This window comes from Oncorhynchus kisutch, linkage group LG26, assembly GCF_002021735.2.
Source record: "Oncorhynchus kisutch isolate 150728-3 linkage group LG26, Okis_V2, whole genome shotgun sequence".
NCBI classification, from domain to species: Eukaryota; Metazoa; Chordata; class Actinopteri; order Salmoniformes; family Salmonidae; genus Oncorhynchus; species Oncorhynchus kisutch.
Genome location: NC_034199.2, coordinates 20,445,854 through 20,457,779, shown reverse-complemented (window position 1 = coordinate 20,457,779; position 11,926 = coordinate 20,445,854). Strand labels below are relative to the sequence as shown.

The 11,926-nt window shown below is 41.6% G+C and overlaps 1 protein-coding gene across 1 annotated transcript in view; it reads left to right on the top strand.

Annotated features, from left to right (window-relative positions):
• The first annotated feature begins 382 nt into the window (after positions 1-382).
• The window catches only part of LOC109871274 (parapinopsin-like), a 34,307-nt gene continuing 22,763 nt past the window's right edge, over positions 383-11,926 (top strand). Inside the window, exon 1 of the mRNA XM_020462095.2 lies at positions 383-1,320. Within this exon, the coding sequence (XP_020317684.1) occupies positions 954-1,320 (367 nt within the window). The 5' untranslated portion in view covers positions 383-953. The remainder of the gene's footprint in view (positions 1,321-11,926) is intronic.

The following is an 11,926-nucleotide window of genomic DNA, read 5'->3' as shown; positions in this document are numbered from 1 at the left end:
TCTCTCTCTCTCTCTCTCACTCACTCACTCACTCACACACACACACACACACAGATCTGGCTATAATAAGCTGCACCGTGCTAGCCCAAGGAACAGCGGACTCCCAGGCTCGCGCGCAGTGAGTTATCATTAAATTCAACAGTAGCAAAGGAGCACCGTACACAATAACTGAAGCTTGGATTTAGATCACAAACGCAGGCACATTTTAGAGTCGCCTGACCATTGAAGCAAAACAATTCCATTAAATACTCTCTTGAACAAAACATAATACTCTACGCAAAATAGATAATAGATACACGTTTGCACTCTTAGTGTATGTGGGTCAGCAATAATATGATGAGCAATAATCAATAATAATGTATTTTTTAAATGTCCTAGCAAGTGGGTAAAGTGTGCAAGACACGTTAAGCACCATTCGAGACTTGTGAATGAACTCCAAAGACTGCGCGTAACCGCGATGGACACCCTGGACCAGCCTCGCTGCGCACGCTGGGATTGCCTTGCGACATTGCCACGCAGTTGAGATATCATATCCTCCAACCTTCACTAGACGTGTGGGACAGAATATCATCACGTATTTTGTGAGCTTGCACTTGTAACAACGTTATATAAAACAGGTTTACTCCTTTTAACGCAACTGATGCTAAAAGCGGCTCAAAACTACACTAGTACTGGAAATATTTTTTTTTGTTACCGTAAAAGAATATTCAACAAATGGAAAATAAGAGTGATATTGCACAGTGATTAACGGCGTAGATTAAGCAACCAGCTGTACCTGTAGGCCTTAATGGAGGCCTGGACATTCCTGTGGAGCGCTGACGCTGGTGGCGAGATAGGGAGGGACATGGCCAGGTAATGATGGCGTGAGCTCCGTGCGCACTGCTTGCCGCAATTTAGCCAAATTTCCCCCAGCCAGAGTAATATGAAACTAGCCTTCGTGAACAGCAACCAGGATGATTTATGATCTGGCTGACCTCAACTATAGCTACAACGTGAGCGACGACCCGTTCAGCTTACTGGACAGGGAATGGAGCGACACTCCGAAAGAGACCCTCTCCAGGACTGGCTTCATCGTGCTCTCCGTGTTTCTGGGCTTGATCATGACCTTCGGCTTCCTCAACAACTTCGTGGTACTGCTCCTCTTCTGCAAGTTCAAGAAGCTGCGTACCCCGGTCAACATGCTCCTGCTCAACATCAGCGTGAGCGACATGCTGGTGTGCATGTTCGGGACCACGCTGAGTTTTACCTCCAGTATCAAGGGGAAGTGGCTCCTGGGCCGCCACGGCTGCTTGTGGTACGGTTTCATCAACTCCTGCTTCGGTGAGTCGGTCGGATGCCTCTCTAGCCTTCTCGCCTATAAAGGCTCATTGCATGCTCTGTGAGTGATAAGGTAGGGCTGCTGTATATTGTAGATTTAGCCAATGGATGGAACTTTAAACTTGTGTCTTCGTTAAATCGTTCAAGTGTAATTTCATAGTCGTAAAACAACTTTCATGGATGGTGTAGCCTACCCTATTCATAGTTTATTTCACTGACCGCGCTGTAAGAATTTGAATATCTCCGGCAACTAAATGACTGGGTAGCTGCTGCTCATCCTCGAATTAAGTTTTAAGAAAATTATTCTAAATGCCTTCAAATAAGTTATTTTCACATAAATTAATAGCTAACCAAAATGTTGTTTCCTAAATTTGTCCCCAACTTGTCACAATGTCTCAACGGAGCATTTCGAGTTTTATTTCGGGAGAGTTTGGCTCTGCATCGATGTCAATATGCGTAATGTGTGTAATAGTAACGGTACCCCACTAAGATACAAGTTGTTTCTGACGGTGAGACGTGGGTGTAGTGGTTTGAAACGCACTAACGCAGAGCAGTACTGTGTAGTTAACAGAAAGCCATAGCATAACGCACTGTATACTGTATACCATGTGTAATACGACCATAGAAGGCAAAGGCTTTACACTAAGGATAAGAAGAAGAAGAATAGGCCTAATTGATTGGATTTATATATACATATTAACAAACATTTTAATATATATGTTTTTATTATTCTCATTCAGCAGAGCAGAGGTTACTGTCCTCAGTATTCCTATTCTCCCAGCGATCACAACAACACAAAAGTTCCTTGTGGACTATAGTTAGAGCTCTGACAAGCACTTAAGACTTTAGAGTTATTGTAGAGTAACTCCAAAGAGGAGGAGGGGGTGTTAGTGGTCAAGGATGGTTGAGAGGATGTTGTGTGTCTAGGCCAGTGTAAGGGTGATTTCTGAGATCTGATTGGCCCAGACATTGTGACTGATGGCTCATGCTGTTTCTGGCAACCAGGTCACCCATGTATGATACAAGTCAGTATTTGATGTCAATCCATGTCTGAGGATGTCGGGAGGTGACTTGGAAACCGGCCATTAGGGGCAACAGTGAGCACTGCTACCTTCAAATAGGTTTGGGTTTTGTTAGGGTGTTGGGGTTGGCAGATAGGCATTGGCATTTGTCTCTGGTGCTGAAGGTTGCATGTTTAAGTCCAGTGATAGGAAGTTGTGTGTGTAAGCAAGCTGCTGCTAGAAACCAACTCACAGTCTCATGCCAGAATTAGATGTTCCTCAAATATCAAAGTGTTTACATTTAGTTATTAACTCTGAATGGTTAAGGTTTGGGATAGGCTTAAAACAAAAATCTCAAAAACAACTTTCTTTCATTGTATTCGAACATGCAAATTGGTGGTAAAAACTGTGGAATTAATACATAAACTTAACCATAAACACTTTGACGTTTGGAACAACTTCGAGACTTGACATTTGAGAAACATGGATGAATGTCTAATTCTAATTCTGAGACCTAGTCGGTTTCTGGCAGCAACTAAAACACATGTGCGTGCACACACACACCTGCACTGTAAAAAGAAAACAAAAGGGAAACGTTCTGGCAAAAATGTATTGGTACAATATCCATTATTTTATGGAACTGATATCTGTATAAACATATTCTTTTGAGAAGATCAGGGAGTTTTGCGACGAAGAGGTTATGGACATCACATGCCTTGCACCAAAGTCAAAGGTAGGGCAGAAACAGGCTCTCCGAATATAGATTCCCTTGTTCATGTGTGGTTCGGACGGACCAGTCATCAGCACTATCTGCAGTGCCTCTATTCAAATGACTCTCTCCTTACACACATCTAATATTTAATATTCTAATATTTATAAAATATTTTTATCTGGACACTTTCAGTTTACCTGGAATTTTTCCTTATTCTAGGCTACTACTTTTACCACTTTTAGTCTTAATCTTTACTACACTCACTGTTTAACACATGACCTCACATGTGAATCCTTAAAGAGATGGGTGGGGCTGGCTTAAGAGGGTGTGAACAATGCTGAATGGGTCAAGACAAAGGAGAGCTCTCCAGTAGGTACCAAAATATTCAAAGGCCATTTTCTCAAAAGGGAGTTAACAAGTTTATCAACATTCAAAGCATAATTACTTTCCCATTGTTCCTCAAAAATGCAGTGTATGATATACCATTTTGTAGCTCTGAGTCTCTACTTTTATCCAATGTAAAAAACACTATTTTAAATTTTGCTACATAAGACCGATTTGAGCCAGTCGGTCACATATATCTGTTATAACTTTTTTTTCTCCCTTCTTTTTACTGACCTTCCCTGTAATATATTGAAGGGAATGTACATTTAAAAAAGTAAAACGTTTTTTAACAGATTTATATCAGCTATATCAGATTTAATGGACAGTCAGAAGGCAGGTTTCCATTGACTCAGGTTTGTTAGACAAAATCAATGTCATATATTATTATATACAGATCTCTGGACAGATACAGTTTTACATCAGCTATGTTAGGTTAGATACAGACATACCGCAAAGACCGCATGAGAGAGGAAGCTACACAACACAACAACAAGGGACAGAGACAGTTCATGAAAGTATACCTTATCTACTTTGAAGAACTGCTAAAATTATTTTGTCAGACAGCTGTGCAGCATAGGCTACTTAGGCAGGCTAGCTAAATAGGTTGACTAAAGACAGTACAGTATAGGGAACACATAGATTACGTTAGGTCTGGCTGGCAGACTGCTACTGCCTGAGCAAAGATGAGATGATGACTTAAAAAAGGAATTAGGAATGAAAAATAATACGTCATCAAACAAAGTAAGTATACAACTGAAATATTATATTATATCATAGTAATTTCCCATTTTTCTGCTGATGTGTAACCAATGTGGACCTGACAGAGTCTATGGAATATTTTGAATGTTTTGGCAATTGAATTCTCATTATTTTGGCCTTTGGAATTTCTATTACATTTTTATTTTTTTATTTAAATGTATAAAAAAAAATATCGAAAAAATCGTGATTTAAAAAAAGAAGCGAACCGAAACCAAACAGACCTCAATAAGCACTAATCGCTCAGCACTAAAGGATTTACACTAAGCAGTGTATTAATTTAACACTGAAAAGTATGGACCCTTATAGGCATTGTACCTGTGTTAAATTTAACACTTTCAGTAGATTATGAGCCTCCTGTGTGCAGTTGTCACGTCCTGACCATAGAGAGTCCTTATTTTCTATGGTAGAGTAGGTCAGGGCATGACTGGGGGGTTAGTCTAGTTTATTATTTCTATGTGGGGTTCTATGTTTGTTTTTCTATGTTGGTGATTGTTTATGATTCCCAATTAGAGGCAGCTGGTAATCGTTGTCTCTAATTGGGGATCATATTTAAGTGGCTGTTTTTCCCACCTGTGTTTTATGGAATATTGTTTTGAGTTAGTGCACGTAGCATCTCTGTAGTCACGGTTCGTTGTTAGTTTATTGTTTATTTGTTTTTGTCTTTGCTTTGTTTCACTTTCTAATAAATAATGTGGAACTCAACATCCGCTGCACCTTGGTCCGACATTTAGTCCAACGAATGTGACAGCAGTGCTTTATGAATATTGATTAGCTAACAATCAGACTACAGACTCTTTCTCTGCTGGCAAAGGGTTGGGTTGGGTTCCAAACAGAGGAACCTGCCCTTGCTCCCTTCATACCTTCCCTTGCTCCTTTCAGTCCTTCCCTTGCTCCCTTCATACCTTCCCTTGCTCCTTTCAGTCCTTCCCTTGCTCCTTTCAGTCCTTCCCTTGCTCCCTTCATTCCTGCCCTTGCTCCCTTCATTCTTTCACTTGCTCCATTCATTGTTGCCCTTTCTCACCTTAATTCCTACCCTTGCTTCCTTTACTCCTTCCCTTACTCTCTTATTTCCTACACTTGATTCCTTGCTTCCTGCTTTTGCTTCCTTCATTCCAGCCCTTGCTCTCTTAATTTTTGCCCTTGCTCCCTTCCCTCCAGCCTTGACAACTTGGAGGTACAAAACACGTGAACACGTGAGCACTATTATCCAGTCAGCCATTGAATAAAAGATCATTGGTAGGAGGTGACAAATGGCAAGTGAAGTGAACAAGTCTGAATGAGAAAAATTATGTTTGGGAGCATAGCAATAGAAAATAGCAATTTCAATGCACTGTATTGGAGTGGGAGAGGTACTATGTGGAAGAGTAAATTCTAATTAAAGTAGAAAGGCATTCCTGTAGGGCAAATACATTGAATTCGTCATGTTTAATGTAGTTCTCTAGGAGGCATTTGTTTACATAATTATACACATGTACTTTCTTCTTGCTCTGCTCTCCACAGGCCAGTGTGTATACCTGCTGCCTCAGATACATTTTTTCATGTTTCTGTGGCCTCGACTTCCTTCTGCGCTAATGTTCAAAAAATATGTCTGATATTCCTTAACACAAAATTGGAGAGAGAAGTACATAAGTGAGATTGAAAAATTGTTCAAGGCAGTGTAGCAGCAAATGATCTGTGCTGCAAAATGAAATTGATTTGCATATCTACTACACACACACACACATACACGTTATCTAACTCAAACAGGCATCTCATTCTGCCAGAATACCATTATATAAGGAATATTCTCTGTTATATCCATCTTTCTCATTATTCTCACTTCCACGGTGACTGATTGGAAGTTCTCTAAACACAGTGAACATATCTTTGGGTCTGGCTGCTTTTTCGACTTGTCGACTCTCACTACTGTAACATGTCTGTCTGTGTTTGACGGGTTCTCACAGGGGGAACTGTCTGTGTTTGACGGGTTCTCACAGGGGGAACTGGTTAAAGTAGCGGCTCAAACTCTTAGCATGCCACGGAACATGATCTATAGTCAAATTCAAATCAGATTATGTTATTAGTCACATGCGCCGAATACAACAGTGAAACAGTGCTTACTTACGAGCCCCTAACCAACAATGCAGTTTAAAAAAAAAGATGAGTAAGAATAATAAATAAAAGTAACAAGTATTTAAAGAGCAGCAGTAAAATAACAATAGCGAGACTATACACAGGGAGGTACCCGTACAGAGTCAATGTGCAGGGGCAACGGTTAGTTCAGGTAATATGTACGTGTAGGTAGAGTTATTAAAGTAACTATGCATAGATGACAACAGAGAGTAGCAGTGGTGTAAGGGGGGTAATGCAAATAGCCTGGGTAGCCATTTGATTAGATGTTCAGGAGTCTTATGGCTTGGGGATAGAAGCTGTTTAGAAGCTTCTTGGACCTAGATTTGGCGCTAGATTTGGTGGTGCCGCTTGCCGTGCGGACTAGGGTGGCTGGAATCTTTGACCATTTTTAGGGCCTTCCTCGGACACCGCCTGGTGTAGAGGTCCTGGATGGCAGGAAGCTTGACTGGGCCACATGCACTATCCTCTGTTCTCTCCCTCTCATCTCTCCCCCTCTCTTTTTTCTCCTTCCCTCTCTTCTTCTCTTTTCTCTCCCCCTATCTTTTCTCTCCTCCTATCTTTTCTCTCCCCCTCTCTTTTCTCTCCCCCTCTCTTTTCTCTCGCCCTCTTTTTTCTCCCTCCCTCTCTTCTCTCTCCCTCTCCTCTCTCCCCCTCTCTTTTTTCTCCTTCCCTCTCCCCTTATCTCTTCTCTCCCCCTCTCTCTTCTCTCTCCCTCTCTTCTCTCTCCCCCTCTCTTTTTCCCCCCTCTCTCTTCTCTCCCCCTCTCTCTTCTCTCCCCCTCTCTTTTCTCTCCCCCTCTCTTTTCTCTCCCCTTCTCTTTTCTCTCCCTCCACAGGTGCATGTTCATTAATTGTTTATGATTCATTGAACAAGCATGGGAAACCGTGTTTAAACCCTTTACAATTAAGGTCTGTGAAGTTATTTGGATTTCTACAAATTATCTTTGAAAGACAGGGTCCTGAAAAAGGGACATTTTCTTTTTTTTGCTATCTATTTATAACTCATGAACTGTCGGTCTCTGACTGTCTTTTTTTCCCACCAATTAGAAAATGTCTCACTTCATCACTCCATACTCTCCACTTCCTCACACTCTGCTCTTTACAACTGTACAATTTATTCCCTGTCCATTCTACATGACACACACACACACACACACACACACACACACACACACACACACACACACACACACACACACACACACACACACACACACACACACACACACACACACACACAAGCACACACAACAAGCACACACAACAAGCACACACAGCCAGACACTGCAGAGATAATCTCTGTTTGCTACAACCAGATCATTGCAATACGGAGGGATCTCAGCTGCAGGGGCATAGATAAGTCTCTACTATAATGACATTTTATGGCCTTAGATATTGACACTAAACCTCCTTCACCCAACTGTTGCGGAAATACAGCTTTTTTTTTGGATTCCATTTTTGCCGGAATTCAATCAAATTCGCACAGCAGGTTATCCGGCACTGCCGAAAAATGACATTATTGCCTGCTCTACATCAAAGTGCATTGTGAGTAATCAGCGCAGGCCAGGCAGAAGAGACGTGGGAGCCCTCCCCATCAAAGAGTGGATGAGGTACATCCTGGTTGTTTTTTTCAGGGTATATTTACCTTATTTCAGATGCAGGGTAATTACAAAGCATGCAAAAAGACAGGAGAACACCGGGACACTGTTTACATGCCAAGAAAGTTCATTAAGCAACCTTTGGACCACTGGTAACCCAACAAAACCCGACAGTGCTGGAGGATTTGCTGCACTAAAACTCTGAAAGCTTCTAAACAGAGAACAAAGAACTCTGTCTTGTGCCATGTGAGTTTCGCCAGTCCTTTTAAAACAGAGTTATGCAGTCAGGAGAAATTATCATTGATAAGGACAAATAAACACAAATCACCTTAAACTAACACCAATAAAACTTGAAGCGCAGTGTCACACATCATTACTATTTAGAGAGAGAAGCTGTCGTTTCATATGTACCACGACTGATCTGCTGGTCTGAAGCCAATGTATTGCTGCCTAGGTAGTGCAGTGTTACACAGTATGACAGAGTTCTCTGTATTTATATGCAGTGCTGTAGGCAGTTTTGTGAAGTATTTATTAGTATTACGTACTTTCCTGCAGTATGACACCATATTATGCAGTTTTGTGTAGTAGTATTACGCAGTATTACACACAGACTAATGATTCATCTTTTATAGAGACTCACATTCTCTGCGGTTTCCTGCATCATATCGTATGGATATATTTTATCTTTATTTGTTTACTTTCATTCATTTTATAATCATATAACCACTTCTTAGGTTTTGCAACCTTAGCCGATCCTCCACCACCCCCAAGGTGTAAGACCTTACCGTGAAATGCTTACTTACAAGCCCTTAACCAACAATGCAGTTCAAGAAATAGAGTTAAGAAAACTAAAGTAAAATATATATTTTTTTAAGTAACATAAGAAAATTACATAACAATAACAAACCTATATAAAAGAGGTACTGGTACTGAGTCAATGTGTGGGGTCTATATTGTCCATGTCGGCGTTCAGCCACGTCTCGGTGAAACATAAGATATTACAGTTTTTAATGTCCCCTTGGTAGGATAGTCTTAATCATAGATTGTCCAGTTTATTTTACAATAATTGCACGTTGGTCAATAGTACGGATGGTGGTGGAGGTTTACTCACTCGCCTACGAATTCTCACAAGGCACCCCTCCCTCCTCCCCCTTTTTCTACGCCTTTTCTTCACGTGGATGACGGGGATTTGTGCCTTTTCTTGGAAAGCAGTATATCCTTCGCGTCAGACTCATTAAAGAAAAATCTTTGTCCAGTTCGAGGTGAGTAATCGCTGTTCTGATGTCCAGAAGCTCGTTTTGGTCATAAGAGACGGTAGCAGCAACATTATGTACAAAATGAGTTACAAACCATGTGAAAAAACTAACAAAATAGCACAATTGGTTCGGAGCCCGTAAAGCGGCAGCCACCCCCTCCGGCACCATTATTACATTCTACTCACTCATAGAATGTAAGAATGTGCCTGTCTGAGGCCCCCTTTTAGAATGTAGTCATTGTGGTAATGATGATGATGATGATGACGGTGATGCATCCATCGGCACCTTAAATGAAATTTTTAAATGAAATGAAAACTCAGCTCCATCATTCATTGAATCAGATGGCTCATTCATCACAAAACCGACTGCTATTGCCAACTACTTTAATGATTTTTTTCATTTGCAAGGTTATCAAACTTAGGCATGACATGCCAGCAACAAACGCTGACACTACACATCCAAGCATATCTGACCAAATTTTGAAATACAAGCATTGTCATTTTGAATTCCGTAAAGTGAGTATGGAAGAGGTGAAAAAAATATTGTTGTCTATCAGCAATGAGAAGCCCCCGGGATCTGACAACTTGGATGGAAAATTACTGATGATAATAGCAGACGATATTGCCACTCCTATTTGCCATATTTTCAATTTAAGCCGACTAGAAATTGTGTGCCCCCAGGCCTGGAGGGAAGCAAAGGTAATTCCGCTACCTAAGAATAGTAAAGCCCCCTTTGGTCGGCTATTTTAGCCAGTAATCAGACTGTTACCAACCCTTGGAAAAATGTTGTAAAAATCGGTGTTTGACCAGATACGGTGCTATTTTACAGTAAAAAAATAGACAAATAGTCTTTCAACACATTTATAGGGACGAAATTCAACAAGCACAGCATTTACACAAATGACTGATGATTGGTTGAGCAAAATTTATGATAAAAAGATTGTGGGAAGTGTTTTAGACTTCAGTGTGGCTTTTGACATTGTCGATCATAGTCTTCTGCTGGAAAAACGTATGTGTTATGGGTTTACACCCCCTGGTATATAGTGGATAAAGAGTTACCTGTCTAACAGAACACAGAGGATGTTCTTTAAAGGAAGCCTCTCCAACATAAGGGCAGCTGTCTGGGCCCTGGCCTTTACTAACGACATGCCACTGGCTGTGAGTAAAGCCAGTGTGTCTATGTATTCGGATGACTCAACACTATACACGTCAGTTACTACAGCGACTGAAATGACTGCAACACTTAAAAAAGAGCAGCAGTTAGTTTCAGAGTGGGTGGCAAGGAATAAGTTAGTCTGAAATATTTCTAAAACTAAAAGCATTGTATTTGGGACACATCATTCACTAAATCCTAAACCTCAACTAAATCTTGTAATAAATAATGTGGAAATTGAGCAAGTTGAGGTGATGAAACTGCTTGGAGTAACCCTGGATTATAAACTGTCTTGGTCAAAACATATTGATACAACAGTAACTAAGATCAGGAAAAGTCTGTCCAGAATAAAGCTCTGCTCTACCCTCTTAACAACACTATCAACAAGGCAGGTCCTACAGGCCCTAGTTTCGTCGTACCTGGACTACTGTTCAGTCGTGTGGTCTGGTGCCACAAAAAGGGACTTAAAAAATTGCAATTGGCTCAGAACCTGGCAGCGCAGCTGGCCCTTGGATGTACTTAGAGAGCTAACATTAATAATATGCATGTCAATCAATCCTGGCTCAAAGTGGAGGTGAGATTGACTTCATCACTACTTGTATTTGTGGGGTGTTACAGTTGCCGTACCAAGCGGTGATACAGCCCGACAGTTGTGCATCTGTAAATGTTTATGAGGGTTTTAGGTGCCAAGCCAAATTTCTTCAGCCTCCTGAGGTTGAAGAGGCACTATTGAGTCTTCTTCAGCACACTGTCTGTGTGGGTGGACCATTTCAGTTTGTCAGTGATGTGTATGTCGAGGAATTTGAAGCTTTCCACCTTCTCCACTGCGGTCCCGTCACTGTGGATAGAGTGGTGCTCCCTCGGCTGTTTCCTGAAGTCCACTATCCGCTCCTTTATTTTGTTGATGTTGAGTGAGAGGTTATTTTCCTGGCACCACACTCCCATGGCCCTCACCTCCTCCCTTTAGGCTGTCTCATCATTGTTTGTAATCAGGCCTGCTACTGTTGTGTCGTCTGCAAACTTGATGATTGAGCTGGAGGCGTGCGTGGCCACGCAGTCATGGGTGAACAGTGAGTACAGGAGAAGGCTGAGTACTTACACTTGTGGGGCCCCGGTGTTGAGTATCAGCGAAGTGGAGGTGTTGTTTCCTACCTTCACCACCTGGGAATGGCCCATCAGGAAGCCAAATACTCAGGAAGCGGGGTTCAGTCCCAGGGCCTCGAGCTTAATGATGAGCTTGGAGGGTACTATGGTATTGAATTCTGAGCTGTAGTCAATGAATAGCATTCTTATATAGGTATTCCTCTTGTCCAGAAGGGAAAGGGCAGTGTGCACTGCAATGGCGATTGCATCGTCTGTGGATCTATTGGGGCGGTAAACAAATTGAAGTGGATCTAGGGTGTCAGGTAAAGTAGAAGTGATATGATCCTTGATCAGTCTATCAAGGCACTTCATGATGACAGAGGTGAGTGCTACGGGGAAATAGTAATTTAGTTCAGTAACCTTTGCTTTCTTGGGTACAGGAACAATGGTAGACATATTGAAGCATGTGGGGACAGCAGACTGGGGTAGGGAGAGATTGAAAATATCTGTAAATATTCCAGCCAGCTGGTCTGCGCATGCTCTGAGGACACGG